The sequence below is a fragment of the Somniosus microcephalus genome, chromosome 7, assembly GCF_052327205.1.
Source record: "Somniosus microcephalus isolate GS21.2 chromosome 7, FLI_Smic_1.0, whole genome shotgun sequence".
Taxonomy (NCBI): domain Eukaryota; kingdom Metazoa; phylum Chordata; class Chondrichthyes; order Squaliformes; family Somniosidae; genus Somniosus; species Somniosus microcephalus.
The window spans coordinates 37706424-37724119 of NC_140993.1; the positions used below are offsets into that span (position 1 = coordinate 37706424).

At 45.9% G+C, this 17696-nt stretch overlaps 1 protein-coding gene across 1 annotated transcript in view; it reads right to left on the reverse strand.

Moving 5' to 3' along the window:
- Positions 1–704: 704 nt before the first annotated feature.
- gpr20 (G protein-coupled receptor 20) overlaps positions 705–17696 on the reverse strand; it is a 45057-nt gene continuing 28065 nt past the window's right edge. Inside the window, exon 2 of the mRNA XM_085992433.1 lies at positions 705–8171. Within this exon, the coding sequence (XP_085848559.1) occupies positions 7093–8151 (1059 nt within the window). The 5' untranslated portion in view covers positions 8152–8171 and the 3' untranslated portion in view covers positions 705–7092. The remainder of the gene's footprint in view (positions 8172–17696) is intronic.

The following is a 17696-nucleotide window of genomic DNA, read 5'->3' on the forward strand; positions in this document are numbered from 1 at the left end:
TTGGCCCACACTGGCTTCCGTACATATGCATGTGAGTGTTTGTATTTGTTACTCCTAAAGTGGGATCATTTACCATCAGATTGTAGTCTATTGATCATGGTGCATGTATTAAAGATATTTAAAAAATGGAAGACGGGGAGATATAAAGCTTGTGACTAGAAGGTGTTATTACCTGACTCTCGAGGGGGCAGGAAAAATACCCGATTACTACTTGTAAAAATATAAATGATAAAAGAGTCTTTTCTGTCAATATTGGGAAACGGTTATGCTGGAAACTGAGACTATGAACTATGAGCAGTTAGTGTGCGGGTCCAAAGATGTGCGGGTTAGGTTGATTGGCTATGATAAAATGTGACCCTTAGTGTTAGGGGGATTAAATACGTGGGGTTACGGGGATAGGGTGGGATATGTGTTGGTGTAGGGGTTACGGGGATCGGGTGGGATATGTGTCGGTGCAGGCTCGATGGGCCGAAATGGCCTCTATCTGCACTGTGGGGTTTCTGTGATTTCTGTGAGTGTGACTGCATGCCAATCCAAAATATCCCTCCTTCATAGCTCAGTATTGATTAGTGCCCGAGCCACTTGGTCGCTCAGAATGTCAACCTGACTCAGTGACTGCAGGTGACTGTTGTCTTGCATTGGTGCATATGCCATGCAACTGCCCATCAGATGTTTTTAAATCAAATTCCAAATACTCTCGAAAGAAATGGTAACATAAATATAACTTTATTAATTCAACTGTAAGTTAGCCATGTGGATACATCACACTAGCAATAGCATAGCATCTCCTCAATATATACATGACATATTTTACATCAATGGTTGTTTCCTGTTGTAGTATTTGTTGAAGAACTAGTGAACTATGTATGGAGTTCTAATGACAAGTAATAATTCAGGAGCATTTGTTGGGTAATTCAGAAACTTACATTGTTTATGCTTTGACAATATATATTTCTTTAACACTTGTACGGAAGAGAATTGTTGCATTTTCAATGGTGGTGTTGAGGGAGGAATGTTGGCAAGGACATTGCATCAAGAGAACTTGCAGTTCTTTTTCAAATAATGCCATGGGATCTTTAACATCCACCTGAATCGCAGGGACTCGGCGTTGATTTGGTGTCTCAACTAAAGTTCAGTACCTGTGGGGTGAGACTTGAATCTATGACCTTTAGACTTGGAGATAAGAATGTTCCCAATTAAGCCAAGCTGGGGGCTTTCAATGCCAGTAGTGAATGCTTCAATATATTCCAGTAGAGTTTGCCAACACCACCTTGATATTTTGATCATTCCCACACCCCCTATGTATCATATCATAAAAAATTTGGGGAGGATGTTGAAAAGTTAATATTGACATAGGTCGATAAAATGCTGGCACACGTAAATGGGCAAAAAAGGTAACTAGTACTTAAACTTCAAGCACGTTGGTATTAGCATTGATACCAAGCAATATCCTTTAAATGCCGCATGGCTTAACAGTCACAGAAGAGGGTCAATGCTCTTCGATTTGCAGTGAAAGAAAGAATGACTGGCATTTATATCGTGTCTTTCATGACCACCGGACGTCCAAAAGTGCTTCACAGCCAATGAGGTACTTTTGGAGTGTAGGCACTGTTGTAATGTGGGAACGCGGTACACACAAACTGCAGAGCACAGATGGTAGCGTACATTGATTACATTATAGCCCAACTTGTAAATGCTACAGCATGATAATTGATGTATTACAAACTTAAACATTTCTAGTAGATACAATTCTTTGAAAGTTTAGACATCTTGTTGCCAACTCAATAATGAATCATTACTTTTCTACATTTATGTTTCCTGTGATTTCACGTCAAACGGTTCACGCACGTATTTTACAGACTGTACAAAAGTCAACGGGGGAAAAATTCAGTATCGCCCCGATTGGGGCGCCATTATCGGACATGCGCAAAGTTTAGGGCATGGTGCTAATTATCGCCTCCGACAGCAAACTTGGCTTTTATCGCCCCTGGAGGTGATTGGAGCGCTAAATCAGGCGCTTCACACCTGTCTTAAGGCGCAAAGGCCGAGGAGCGAGGCGCTACTTCAGAGCGCTGGCGAAGCAAGGAAGGGCAAATCAAAATGAACGTGCAAAGTACTGCTCAGTACTCAAAACTCCTTCACACAGCGTTGAATCTCTCCAGAAGTCTCTCTCTCTCTCTCTCTCTCAGAATGCGTGGTACAAAAATGTTACTGACAAAAAAAGGCAGGAAGCGGTCACCTTTAAATAGTGCTCCCCCAGTCCCTTTCTGACAGCAAAACGCTCCCCTCAACCTGTCGTTGCTAGCGGCAGGCGGTAAGGGAGGGGGCGCCACTCAATATCCGGTCCGGGGCGCTAACGGAGCGTTGCGCACTCGACTGACGTCACGATCTGCCGGTGCAGGAGATCGTGGCGGTAGTGTTTAGCGCCGCCGCAAAATGTCTAGTTAATTTTGCGAGCGGCGCAAACACCGCCGCGCCCGGGCGCTAGTTTCTTTGCGCCACAATTGGCGCCCTCTTAAGGCGCTAACGGGAGGCGCAAACAACTGAATTTTTCCCCCAACAAATATAAACCTTATAAACTTAAGATTATTAAAGATTGTTATATTCATTTACAACATATGAATCCCGTTACAATATACTCTATGTCAAATTTGCCCCGTATGAATGTTGTCTTGGAGAATATGCTCATGGCACTACTCAACACATTTATATTGTTCTGATGAAGGGTCCACACCCATAACCTTCACCTGCCTTCTCTTTATAGATGCTACCCGACCTTCATAGGATTTGCTGTTTTTATTTCAGATTTCTAGCACTTGCAGTTATTCCTTCTTTAAAACATTTTAATCGCTTATACAATAGTATTTGAACGGAGTGTTTGATATTCTCAGCCAATGAGTAGCACGGTAATGAAAGCAGGATGGCATTTACCCATTCACCGTAAGGTCTCAGCTTCAGACGTCACGAGCTGCCTGGAACATGTAAACCTCATATAGTCTCACTGCGAGATCGGTGATTGTGAAACCGTCTATTTAGATTCGCACAATTAACGTTCCAAGAACCCAGTAATGGATTGAGGAACTCAGACTGGTGAAAATGTTGGTGCATTAACTCTTAGACAGCTGAAAATGTTTCCATCCAATCAAAAGTCCATATTCTAAAGGTTACTAGGGCTGTGTTGCAGATATACATCCTAACTCTTGCTGCCCATGAGTAAATTTGTTCAAAGTACCCTGCAGCCAGACAACACCTGAACCAGTGAAGTCATCCATTGGGGGGGTGGGGGGCAAAGGTTAATATTGTTTTGTCCCTAGATATATTTAGCATGGTTTCTAAATGTAATTTCACACATTGATTGCTGACGGCATCGGGTGGTCCAGTTCTGTAGAAGGGCTTTGTCCTGAAACGTTGACTCTATTTCTCTCTCCATGGATGTTGCCTGGCCTGCTGAGTTTTTCTAGCATTTTCTGTTGTTATTATCAATAGTGCACTGATCTGTATTTTTATTGTATTAATGGGCTGTCCAATCTGGACACTTGGGGGGAAAAATTCGGTATCGCCCCGTTTGGGGCGCCATTATCGGCTGTGCGCAAAGTTTAGCGCCTGGCGCTAATTATCGCCTCCGACGGCAAACTTGACTTTTATCACCCCTGGAGGTGATTGCAGCGTTAAATCAGGCGCTTCACACCTGTCTTAAGGCGCAAAGGCCTAGGAGTGAGGCGCTACCTCAGAGCGCTGGCGAAGCAAGGAAGAGAAAATCAAAATGAACCTGCAAAGTGCTGCTCAGTACCCAAAACTCCTTCACACAGCGTTGAATCTCTCCAGAAGTCTCTCTCTCAGAATGCGTGGTGCAAAAATGTCACCGACAAAAAAAGGCACCGACAAAAAAAGCCTTTAAATAGCGCTCCCCCAGTGCCTTCCTGACTGCAAAACGCTCCCCTCAGCCTGTCGTTACTCGCGGCAGGCAGTAAGGCAGGGGGTGCCACTCAGGGCTAACAGGGCGTTGCGCACTCGACTGACGTCACAATCTGCCGGCGCAGGAGATCGTGGCGGTAGTGTTTAGCGCTGCCGTAAAATGTCTAGTTAATTTCGCGAGCGGTGCAAACATCGCCGCGCCCGGGCGCTAGTTGCTTTGCGCCCCAATTAGCGCCCCCTTAAGGCACTAACGGGAGGCACAAACAACTGAATTTTTCCCCCTTGGTTAATAAAGCAAGCTCTAACATTGTTTTGTCATCTTTCAGATAGGCCATTGAATGGATCACCGAATAATTAACAAGTGCCCAGAATGGCAGGCGCGCGATGCAGGTAAAACTAACATCTTGAATTATTTGAATGGCGCCTCCTGGATTGTGACTGGCTGCAGAAATGTTTGCAGCTCTAATTGGCTGCTCTGTTGGCGGGAAAGAGATACGTCAGGCCAAGGCTCGACAGGAGAAGGAAAGGGGGATGCAAATACTTTCATCTCATACATTCTCCAGCATTGCTAATGTAAAACTGTGTTACATGTAATGGATAACTCTTTTTACCATTGGCTTGGTTTGATGCATCACTAATATCGGCATGCATGCTTACTGCAACTGGGAGGGTATTAAGGAGGCCGTGGTCTTGGCAAGGGTGAAATCAACTGAGAGGGTAGGTCCGTGGTTCATGGATTTACCGGTAATTTAAAATCCCAATTTAAGAGTTTGGGAAACAAAATGGACAACATCAGAAGTTCAGTGACAGTGCCACTGTACTACTAACAGAGATCTGAAAGCCTTGTATATCACTGCTACTAAATGACTTCATTATCTAGGGCAATTGGAGCTTTCAAGACTGAGATAGATTTTTGTTTTAAGGGTATCAAGGGTTATGGAGAAAGGCGGGTAAATGGAATTGCGGTGCAGATCAGCAGTGATCTCACTGAATGGCGGAGCAGGCTCGAGGGGCTGAATGGCCTACTCCTGTTCCTATGTTCTTATCTGTGAGGCCTGCATTAGTAATACTTTAACCTCGTCAGTCGTGTGACACATTGCTTCAGTAAATTAGCTGTATTACATTGGTGGGTGAACCACTGTTGCATCTAGACTGCAGAAGGATAGCGATAAACATCAGAAACTGCACATTAGTACTTCACCAGTGACCAGCAGTATTGTTGGAAGCTCAGCTCAGGGTCATATAGGACGCCGAGGTTGCAAACAGTTTGGTTCAGCCTGAGACAGTGGATGGACTCGGTGGCGAGGGAATGGGGTTTATGGCCGGGGACTGAAAGCAATAACTTTGGACTTCCCAATGTTTAATTGTAGAAAATTGAGGCTCATCCAGGACTAGATGTCGGACAAGTAGGCTGACAACTCAGAGGCAGTGGGGTGGCTGAGAGAGGTGGTGTGAGGTAAGGCTGGGTGTCATTGGTGTACATCTGGGACCTAACGTCATGCCTTTGGATGGTGTTGTCGAGGGGTAGCATGTAGATGAGAAATAGGAGCGGGCCAAGGATAGGTCCTTGGGGGACTCCATAGAAAATGGTGCTGAGGTGGGAAGAGAAGCCATTGCAAGAGATTCTCTGGTTACGACAGGATAGGAAAGAGTAGAACCAGGACACCAGGGCCAGAGGGTGCTTGATGTAGTCTAGGCAGATCTGGCAATGAATGACTAAACGAGTTGTGCACCATATTCATTCAAGTCTGTACCCCTTGGACTTAAGGGAGTAAAAACAGGGGCTGTACCAGGGGGAACAACCAGGCTGGGAGAGAGTAATGGCTTTACATGGGCATCAAATGTGGAGGTGAGGGAGTGATTGAGCAGATCGACAGCTGCAGAAGTTAGGTTCAAAACTTATCATGGCTTTTTCCTGAGACCATATTTGAGACCACTTTCTGGGTTCTTAGGTGCCCGTTTAACCCAATCAAACTCAGTATGTCACTTACATGATTGGCATCAAAGCTTTTTTTGAAAATGGGGCAGAATATTTGAATTATAATCACGGTAGCATTACTTACAAACCAAAATGTCGGGCAGGAAAAGACCACACTCATGATGGTTGGAGCATCATGACTGGACACTTCCTACCTCCCAGCCACCAAGTAATGTCTTTGGAGAAACAAAAAACTAGAAAAAGAAACCCTGAGGCAAAAGTGAAAAATAACCTGGATAATTCCTCTCCGACCCCCTCAGGCAGTCGAAACCAGTCCAGGAGACCACATTGACCATTAACTGTTAAATCACTTACTTTTTATAAGATGTGATCTCTGCCCCAGCCAGGAACCGGTCCTGCTCCCTTTTGAAGGCGTGTCGAGATTCAACATACACCGCACGTGTATTCCAGAACTTCACCACTCTAGGAAAAGAAGAACTGCCTAACATCTAGCTTATTCCTACTCTTTAAGTGACTGACCCCTGGTTCTCCCCAATTTGTCAAACTATCGATAGGTATGCAATCCAGCCCTTTCATTATTTTACATATCTAAAACACTGAGCCAGATGAAGGGGGATTCCCAGAAAATGCAAGTCTGAATGTACTAAAGTCATCATCCCGTCTACCCGAAGACAACTCCAGTGGCCATTTTATATCTACACAGCTTTATAACATTTTAGGCACATGTTTGAAGTTAATAAGTTAGAGTAAGTTTCACAAAATACATTCAACATTTTTCAGGCAAGCCACACACACACACACATCACCTGAGGTGAAGTTGTAAGAATGGAAAGATAGAGCAGACAGGCCTGTAAACACTACTGAAGTCACTGAAAACCACATTTCTGTTTTTACAAGGAGAACAAAGATTTTCCGCTGTATTTGGTTGAGGGCCAAGGGTTTGTGTCCTATATTATAAACCAATGAACCAAACATGAAGACTTTGTTTCTCTTTCCTTTGTCTGCCAACACCATATTGTCTTACAACTAATGGAACATAACCTAAACAAAAAAAAAACAGGCCTGCCATTCTTTTCTGGTAAAGGAGGCCTTGAGTAAATTTCACCATTAACTGTATAAAATGATGTATTATGAAGGTCAAGGCACAAAATGTAACACAAAGCAAAGTTAAGACAAAATTTTGAGACATGAAAGGCCTCATCTTCGTATTTGAACAGCAAAGATGTTCCATGTCCTGTTTATTGTTCGCTGTCCAGTGCAGGGCCATTCATCATCATGCTTGCAACTACCGACTTTGCTGTGGATACTTTGGAGTTCTTCTGCATGCTGATTACATCGCCGCTGGTTTTTTCAGGCTCAGCCTTGACAAAGATGTTCCTCACGGTGGACTGGAAGTTGTTAGTGACAAAGCAGTAGACAATAGGGTCCAAGCAGCTGTTGAGGCTACTCAGGGTCACTGTGACGTGGTATACGATCAGGCTGATGTGTAGAGGCAGGTCTGGGTTGGCGTAGACCACAACCTGACGGACATGAAAGGGCGTGAAACAGATCATGAAAATAACCAGGACAGTGACCAGAAGCTGGACAGCTCTCATGCGCCTTTCCCTGCTCTGCTGCATCAGGTTTGGCTTGGCCAGGGCACACATGATCCTAATGGTGAAGACTGTGATGATCACTAAAGGCAAAAAGTACTCAAACACTGTCAGAGCGAAGAGCTTAGACAGACAACAAGAGGCATACTTGATTGCTGTGGTGAGTATAGAGTAGGTGACAATAATGGCGAAGAGCCAGATGAAAACGCAGATCCCTTTGGCATAGTGGGGGTTCCTCCACTTACGTGAGGCTTCAACTTGGACTATTGCCAGGTACCGATCCACACAGATGCAGGTTAGGAACAGAATGCTGCAGTACATGTTCACAAAGTAGCTGAAAATGTGCACAAAAGAGCACGTCAGGCACTCGCCACCACTGTAATACATTATTATCCTGGTTGGTAAGGAGAAACCCACCATCAAATCCGTGATTACCAGGTTTATAGTGTAGATGACAGACGTTGTTTTAGTCTTGGTACGAAAACAGAATACATACAATGCAACACTGTTGAGTACGATGCCAACTATAAATATGAAGACGTTAATTATCATCAGGGCTAGCCACAGGCTGTAGTAATCATTGTATAGAGCTTCATCGAGGTGCGCGAGTTTATGCAGGTAGGGCTCCTTGTGGGTGTGAGTTCCGTTGCCACGGCCAACCGTGGTCACATTGGCAAGATTTGGTTCAACTGTTGCAGTCTGCATGGCTGAACTTTCGGGGCGACCTGCAACAAGACAAAAAAATAATTTTAGTGCAACTGGTCAGTAATGGAATACACAGCTGCGATCAGGAAGGCAGTGCCATCCACCAAGCAACCAGCACTCAGTGAGGGGTCATTTCTGACCATCGCCACCTGGGCAGTTCGTCCGCCCATTGTAGAACTGGCCTGATTTTCATTCCATTGAGTGAGTTGGGTGGGCTCTCCAATGGGAAGGTGATGTGCTCCACCAGGTCACCACCCAAGTGGCAAATTTCAAAAATGACCCCCAATGTCCACTTAATGCATTTCCATTGTTCGGTATTAACTATCTAAACATCAAACCTTATCACACACTTCAGAAAGTTTCAGACTAAAAATGAAACAGCATAAAACCTATAGCACCCTTTAACAGCGTGAAATTCTATTTTCACACCATCACTGGAACCTCGTTGACAACTTGCCATCTTGTGCCAAGTTATTTGTTTAGTCTCGGGCCCATTAAGAATTGGATTGCACCTGGCCAAATGTATTTTATGTAGTACAGCAACAGACAGAGAAAACCTTTATCCCATAAATTTGGGATGGATTCAAATCCATTCCCAGAGATAATGGGTAAGTGTACTTGTTGTCCCATAATGACATAAGCGTGGGATCGTTTTTCATATGTCTACTGACAATAGCCATCTTTATCTCTCACCATCATCCTTGCTTCCACAAATGTCGCTGTGCTGTCTGACTGTCTGTCCAACATCATGTCTCGGTGAGCCGAAGCTTGTAGTTCAACACTGGCAAGACCAAAGCCATTCTTTTTTGGTCTTCTCTAGAAACTCTGCATCTTAGCCTCTGACCCTACTTTCCTTACTCATGCCTGCTCAACATCACAGTGCGCAACCTTGATGTCCTGCTCGACCCTGAGCTGTGCTTCAAATCTGGAAGTGATGAAAGAGGGTTTCAGCTAGAATAGTAGAGTTGAGATAGGGACAGAAATGTTCAGTAGCTCGAAGGTGGAAGTAGGTGGCCTTGATAATGGACCAGGATCTCAGTCCATCCCAGAATGATGCACATCTAGTCCATCACCAAGCCTACTTACTTTCACTGCTGAAATAGTGTTCTCTCTGTCTCCATGCAGAAACTTTCCTTCATCGTTATGCCACTTCCAGGTTCAGCTTTTCCTCCACCCTCCCTGCTGACTTTCCAAGCTCCACTCCACATTAATTTCAGCTCATCAGAACACCACAGTCCACATCCTTTCCCACACAAAGTCCTGCTCACCTATCGTTCCTATGTTTGCTGACCTCCACTGGCTTATCATTACTTCAGACTTCAGAATTCTCATCCAAAAACCTCTTCGTAGCCTCGGTCTACTTACATCTCCAAGACCCTGCAGCCCCACTTCCCCTGCTCGCTCCCTCCGCTTTTGGAACTCCTATTCTAGTCCATTCCCTCCTCCCTCATTGTATCATTAGGAGACAGTGAGTAGGGGTAGGTACTCAAATTGGCAGGATGTGACTCATGGGGCTGGATTTTCATTGAGGAGTCGGGTAGGAGGCGGGACTACAACTTTTGGGGTTGTAGTCCCGCCTCCATCGAGTTCTAGCTAACCCACGTGATTCAGACTTGATTGACCTCATTGAGCCCGCCCAGCGGGCTCAGCAGGCCAATTAAGGGCCACCCAGCAACAGGTGATATCACAGATCGAAATTTCATCTGTCAAGACCTTTTGACAGATGAAATATCAGCGTCTCACAGCTGTTTGAAGCTGTCAAACACTGACAATCTGTACTCCAGGCTAATTCCTTCCTCTCAGGATGATTTAGAGATCTCCCTGGAACAGAAAGCAGAGGCTGCAGATTTTGACAGCTGGCGGCCATTCTGCTTTCTGTGCCGGTGAGATGAGGGACTCCCGAGACCTGAAGGAAGGAAGGCTGTAAAGGTAAGTAAAGGTTAGTAGAACTTCTTTAAACACTTTACACAGACCAAACACACTTACCTCTGCACTCATGCACCCATCACTCACCTGAACACCGGACATCTTGACCCCTCCAAGCCCTTCATCCCGATGGCCCGCCTCGCTAACTTGGCGTGGTTTGGAGCTGTTGGGAATCCCACATTTCAACAATGAAAATAGGGATTTGGCTAAATACTGCCTATTAACTACCCGTTAACAGGCAGTTGATTGGCACTAATCCCCTTCCCGCCTCGGGGAGGCGGGTCCCAGTACGGGGCGGGTACCCGCCTCCTTTGAAACTGGCATGGAGGCTGGTTGGGGGCGGGATGGGGTCGGGACCCCCGATTTCGGAATTTTAAACCCCCCACACACCTCCAATCCCGATTCCACGGCCCAATGAAAATCCAGCCCATGGTGTCCACCAGGGATCTGTACTGGGGCCGCTTTACAATGTATTTATAAATAACTTGTATGAAGGAATAGAGAGCCGGATATCTCAGTTTGCTGCCAGCACTAAGTTAGGTGGCGCAGTAAATAGTGTAGATAGAAGCAGAAAGTTGAAAAGGGAAATTGATAGATTAAGTGAGTGGGCAAAATTGCGGTAGAGGGAATTCAATGTGAGAAAGTGTGAGGTCATCTACTTTGGATCTAAGAAAGGTAGGTCAGAGAAAAAGAAACCCAGGAGAGTTCCTAACTCAGAGAAGCTAGGAACGGTGGATGAGCAGAGAGGTTTAGGGCTCCAAGTACATAAATCTCTAAAAGCTAGTGGACACGTACAAAAAATAATTAAAAAGGCTAATGGAATGTTAGCCTTTATCTCAGGGAGCTGGAATATAAAAGGGTGGAAGTTACGTTACAGCTGTACAGAGCTCTGGTGAGACCCCATCTGGAGTACGGTGTTCAGTTCTGGGCATCGCACCTCAGGAAGGTGGCCTTGGAGGGGGTGCAGCGCAGATTCACCAGAATGATACCGGGGCTAAAAGTGTTAAATTATGAGGACAGGTTGCACAGACTAGGCTTGTACTCCCTTGAATATAGAAGATTAAGGGGAGATCTAATTGGGGTGTTTAAGACGATTAAAGGAGTCGATAGGGTAGATGGAGAGAAACTATTTCCTCTGGTGGGAGAGTCCAGAACAAAAGGGCATAACCTTAAAATTAGAGCTAGTCCATTCAGGGATGATGTCAGGAAGCACGTCTTCACACAAAGGGTACTGGAAATCTGGAACTCTCTCCCAAAAAGCTGTTGAGGCTAGGCCAATTGAAAATGTCAAAACTGAGATTGATGGATTTTTGTTCGGCAAGGATATTAAGGGTCATGGAACCAAGGCGAGTAAATGAAGTTAAGATATAGATCAGACATGATCTAATTGAATGGCAGAACAGGCTTGAGGGGCTGAATGGCCTCCTCCTGTTCCTATGTTCCTTCCTATGTTCCACTAAATCCCTCTGCCTTTTGACATCTTTCCCCACCTTCAAAAATCTCCTTAAAGTCTACCTCGTTGACTGTGTCTTTAGCCACCTCCCTTAATTGCCTTCCTACTTCTTTCTCAGATCTGACTCCCGACTGTGTAGTGCCTTCATATATCTTACTTATCATGTTAAAGGCTTGATATGGATACAAGTTTCTGTTTTTGTGACTCACTCTGCCAGTCTCCTCAATGTAATGTCACAGTGCCCTATTGACCAGTGCTTGTAGCCGCAGAAAAAATCCGTCTGTGCTCTGCAGCAGTTCATCCACGGGAATGATGTAAGAGGACTGAAGGTTTGTGTCGTGACAGGATAAACAGAGGGGAGGGAACTGGAGTAAAATAACAATAATGAATATTATGGTGTGTGAAGGAAAATAAAAATATAAGAATTGTTCCAAATCTTAAGGCATAATAACGGTGAGCTCATGCCATTATTAATGCACAATTCAGCCAGTAACTTCAAGGGAAGAAGAGTTATGCCGTGAGTTGCAAATCTCCATAACTTTCTGGTCGATTTACACCGCTATGCCATTTGCCTCATATAAACAGCAGCTCGCCCTCAGCCTGCCTGTTATATTTAAGATTTGCACGTTAATTTAAAATTGAAAATGTAATTTTTTTCTTGCTTTTCCTTTCTGTCTCTTTGTTTTCTCTTAATCCAACCTTTATTTCCCTCTCTTTATTTCTCTTTCTGTAATTCAGTAATTCTCTAATTCGCCCTCCTTCTCCGTCGTTCCTCTGTTTCTTTTGCTTTCCTTAAATCTCATTGGTTAAGAAGATCAACCAACATCACTAAAACTGATTATCCGGTCATTATCACATTGTTGTTTGTGGGAGCTTGCTGTGCGCAAATTGGCTGCTGCGTTTCCTACATTACAGCAGTGACTACCCCTCAAAAAGTACTTCATTGGCTGTAAAATGCTTTGGGATGTCCGGTGGTCATAAAAGGCGCTATAGAAATATAGCACTTTTCACGACCACCAGTCGCTGGGTCAAAGTCCTGGAACTCCCTCCCTAACAGAACTGTGGGAGTACCATCACCACACGGACTGCAGCAGTTCAAGAAGGCGGCTCACCACCACCTTGTCAAGGGCAATTAGGGATGGGCAATAAATGCTGGCTTTCCCAGCGACGCCCACATCCCATAAACGAATAATAAATGAATAAATGCAAGTCTTTCTTTTTATAGATTGCGAATCCCATCGTTCACTAAGGTCCCAGAACTCCGTTAACCTCGCACTATTATCAGCTCGCACTTCCAGCAAGTTACGGTGCAAATTATATTCGAGCTGAAGGGTGCAGAAAAAAAGTCTAACTAATAAGAACATAAGAACATAAGAAATAGGAGCAGGAGTAGGCCAATCGGCCCCTCGAGCCTGCTCCGCCATTCAATAAGATCATGGCTGATCTGATCCTAACCGCCAATCTACTATCACAGAACCATCTCCTGAATCTAACAGAATTAGACACACGAAATAGGAGCAGGATCAGGCTACACGGCCCCTGGGCCCACTCCGCTACCCACAGGGCCATGGCCGATCCGAACCTAGACTCATGTCCAAATTCCTGCCCGCTCCCCGTAACCCTTAATTCCCTTTACTTCTAGGAAACTGTCCATTTCTGTTTTAAATTTATGTAATGATGTAGCTTCTACAGCTTTTTGGGGCAGCATATTCCATGGACCTACCACCCTCTGAGTGAAGTAGTTCCTCCTCATCTCAGTTTTGAAAGAGCAGCCCCTTATTCTAAGACTATGCCCCCTAGTTCTAGTTTCACCCATCATCGGGAACATTCTCCCCGCATCCACCCGATCCAACCCCTTCACAATCTTATATGTTTCAATAAGATCGCCTCTCATTCTTCTGAACTCCAATGAGTAGAGTCCCAATCTACTCAACCTCTCCTCATATGTCCATCCCCTCATCCCCGGGATTAACCGAGTGAACCTTCTTTGTACTGACTCGAGAGCAAGTATGTCTTTTCTTAAGTATGGATACCAAAACTGTATGCAGTATTCCAGGTGCGGTCTCACCAATACCTTGTACAACTGAAGCAATACCTCCCTATTTTTATATTCTATCCCCCTAGCAATGAAAGCCAACATTCCATTGGCCTTCTTAATCACTTGCTGCACCTGCATACTAACCTTTTGAGTTTCGTGCACCAGGACCCCCAGATCCCTTTGTACTTCAGTACTTTCCAGTTTCTTGCCATTAAGATAATAACTTGCTCTACGATTTTTCCTGCCAAAGTGCATAACCTCACACTTTCCAGTATTGTATTCCATCTGCCAAATCTCTGCCCACTTACTTAGCCTGTCTATGTCCCCTTGCAGGTTTTTTATGTCCTCCTCACTCACTACTTTCCCCCCCATCTTAGTATCATCTGCAAACTTTGATATGTTACACTCGGTCCCCTCCTCCAAATCGTTAATATAGATTGTAAAGAGTTGGGGACCCAGCACCGACCCCTGCGGAACACCACTAGTTACTGATTGCCAGTCTGAGAATGAACCATTTATCCCAACTCTCTGCCTTCTGTTAGATAGCCAATCCTCTATCCATGCCAGAATATTACCCCCAATCCCGTGATTTTTTATCTTAAGCAATAATCTTTTGTGTGGCACCTTGTCAAATGCCTTTTGGAAGTCTAAATACACTACGTCCACTGGTTCCCCTTTATCCGCCCTATATGTTACTTCCTCAAAGAACTCCAGCAAATTTGTCAAACATGACTTCCCCTTCATAAAACCATGCTGACTTTGTCCTATTAAATTATGATTATCCAAATGTCCTGTTACTGTCTCCTTAATAATGGACTCCAAAATTTTACCTACCACGGTGGGGGACACGGTGGCATAGTGGTTAGCACTGTTGCCTCACAGCGCCAGGGACCCGGGTTCAAATCTGGCCTTGGGCGACTGTCTGTGTGGAGTTTGCACATTCTCCCTGTGTCTGCGTGGGTTTCCTCCGGGTGCTCCGGTTTCCTCCCACAGTCCAAAGATGTGCAGGTTAGGTTGATTTGGCTATGATAAATTGACCCTTAGTGTTGGGGGATTAAATACGTGGGGTTACGGGAATGGGGTGGGATGTGTGTCGGTGCAGGCTCGATGGGCCGAGATTGCCTCTATCTGCACTGTGGGGATTCTGTGATTCTGTGATACCACAGATGTTAGGCTAACCGGTCTATAGTTTCCAGCCTTCTGTCTACTGCCCTTTTTAAATAAGGGTGTTACATTAGCAGTTTACCAGTCTGCCGGGACCTTTGCCGAGTCCAGGGAGTTTTGGAAAATTATTACCAATGCATCCACAATCCCTACCGCCACTTTCCTCAAGACGCCACTTCCCGCAATGGCACACGTCACGAAATGCACCGCTCCTGCAAGATTTGGCCCATGGTATTTGACGTAATAAAGACTCACTCTGCACTTGGTTGTACATAAAGCAAGGCTTTAATCGACTTGTAACAAAACATGGAGGTCTAGTTAGTAGTCACTAGCTTCCTGTTTCCAGATTGTCTCTGGCCAAGTTGGGCCCACGCCCGAGTATTTATACTCCTCGGGCGGCGCCCTCAGCTGGCCGTTCAGTAGTACTTACATAGAAACATAGAAGATAGGAGCAGGAGTAGGCCATTCGGCCCTTCGAGCCTGCTCCGCCATTCAATGAGATCATGGCTGATCATTCAATTCAGTACCCTGTCCCTGCCTTCTCCCCATATCCCTTGATCCCTTTAGCCTCAAGAAATATATCCAACTCTTTCTTGAATATATTTAATGAACTGGCCTCCACCGCCCTCTGTGGCAGAGAATTCCAGAGGTTCACCACTCTCTGGGTGAAGAAATTCCTCCTCATTTCAGTCCTAAATGGCTTACCCCTTATCCTTAGACTATGACCCCTGGTTCTGGACTCCCTGGCCATCAGAAACATCCTTCCTGCATCTAGTCTGTCCAGACCTGACAGAATTTTATAGGTTTCGATGAGATCCCCTCTCAATCTTCTAAACTCCAGTGAGTATAAGCCCAATCGACACAATCTCTCCTCATACGTCATTCCTGCCATCCCAGGTATCAGCCTGGTGAATCTTCGCTGCACTCCCTCCATGGCAAGAACGTCCTTCCTCAGGTAAGGTGACCAAAACTGCACACAATACTCAAGGTGCGGTCTCACCAAGGCCCTGTACAACTGTCGCAAGACATCCTTGTTCCTGTACTCAAAACATCTTGCTACGAAGGCCAACATACCATTTGCCTTCTTAACCGCCTGCTGCACCTGCATGCTTACCTTCAGTGACTGGTGCACAAGAACACCCAGGTCTCTTTGCACTTCCCCTTCTCCCAATCTATTGCCATTCAAATAATAATCTGCCTTCATGTTTTGCCACCAAAGTGGATAACCTCACATACGTCCTGAGTTACTTCTTGTAGAAGTTGTGATTTATGACATTCTTCCTCCCTAAAAGGTTTGGAAGTCCAGTCTGCCGTTAACGGACTAGGCGGACCAAAAATAGCCGTAGTCGTTTAGCTTTCTGCTTGTGACCGGAAGGCACATCTCCCCGGACCGTGTCCTGGTCCCTGGGTTGCTTGGCCCATACCGGCAAGTCGGTAGAGTCCGCGTCATCTTGATCGTCCTGTGGAGGCCTGGGAATATCATGACTCCGGGTGCGGGTCCCCACAGGCGCAGAGCTGGCCTCATCCAGGGTCGTAGCCGGAGATTGTCCGGCATCCTGATTTCAGGTGGCTATCCTACGGGGAGCGTTCGGCTCCCTGAGTTAATCCGGTAGCACTGCCGGCAGATCCCTCGATGTCCCAGGTAGGGCGTCATCTTCATAGGGGTGCGGAGTGTTGACATCATCATCGTGGGATCCTACATCATTCGGGCACGTGTGACCAGTTGGGCAGGGAGCCAGATCTCTGAGTGAGACGGTGGACTCCCGGCCATCGGGGTACCGCACGTGCGCATACGTGGGGTTTACCTCCGTTAACTCCACCTCGTCAACGAGAGGGTCGCTCTTGGCCGACCGGACGAACCTCCGGAGTAGCACAGGGCCTGGAGCCACCAACCATGACGTAGAGATGTCCCATGTGTAGAGCGACGCCGGAACTTGAAGAATCGCTGATGAGGTGTGACATTAGTGGATGTGGAGAGAAGAGACCTGGTAGAGTGTAACACATCGGGGAGCACAGTTTCCCACTACTGGTCTGGTAGGTTGCGTGACCTCAGTGCCAGACGGACAGCGTTGTATCGTTCAACCTGTCCATTGCCGATTGGGTGATATGGTGTCATCTTACTCGAGGCGATTCCCCGTTGGGAGAGAGAACTTTTACGTTCACTCGACATAAAGGAGGGACCCCGATCCGTGTGGATAAAATTGGCCATCCCGCAACGGGAAAAGACCTGATCGAGGCATTTAATTACCGTAGAGGTAAGCATATTAGGACAGGGGAAGGCAAAGGGAAAGCGTGAATACTCGTCTACCATCGTAAGTAGGTAGGTGTTCCGCGTCGACGAAGGCAATGGCCCTTTAAAGTCTATGCTGAGCCTCTGCATAGGCTGCATTGCATGTATGAGTAAGTCATCTGATGGGCGGAAGAATTGTGGTTTCAATTCTGCACAAATCCTACAGGAGGAGCATGTTTTCTTTATGTCCTCCGTTGAGAATGGTAGATTTTTGGAGCGCACAAAGTGCAACATACGGGCAATGCCAGGATGGCATAAGTCCATATGCAGATCCGCCAGAGTTGACGTTGACATTGAAGAGCAAAATGCCCGTGAAGGTATCTGGGGCCACATTCTGTTTGCCGGGTCGGTAACGGATAGTATATCCAAAGGTGGCCAGCTCCATCCTCCAGAGTTGAATTTTATTATTTTAGATTTTCGTGTGCTTCCGGTTATCCAACATGAAGGCCACGGAGCGCTGGTCAGTTATGAGTGTGAAATGACGCCGAGCAAGAAAATGACTCCATTGGCGTACAGCCTCGATGATGGCTGTAGCCTCCTTCTCGACGGGGGTTAATGGAGCTCGCTACCCTGTAAGGTTCTGGATAGGAATGCCACGGGCCGACCACCTTGATTCAAGGTAGCCGAGATCGCCACCTCCGATGCATCGCATTCGACCACAAAAGGAAGGTTTT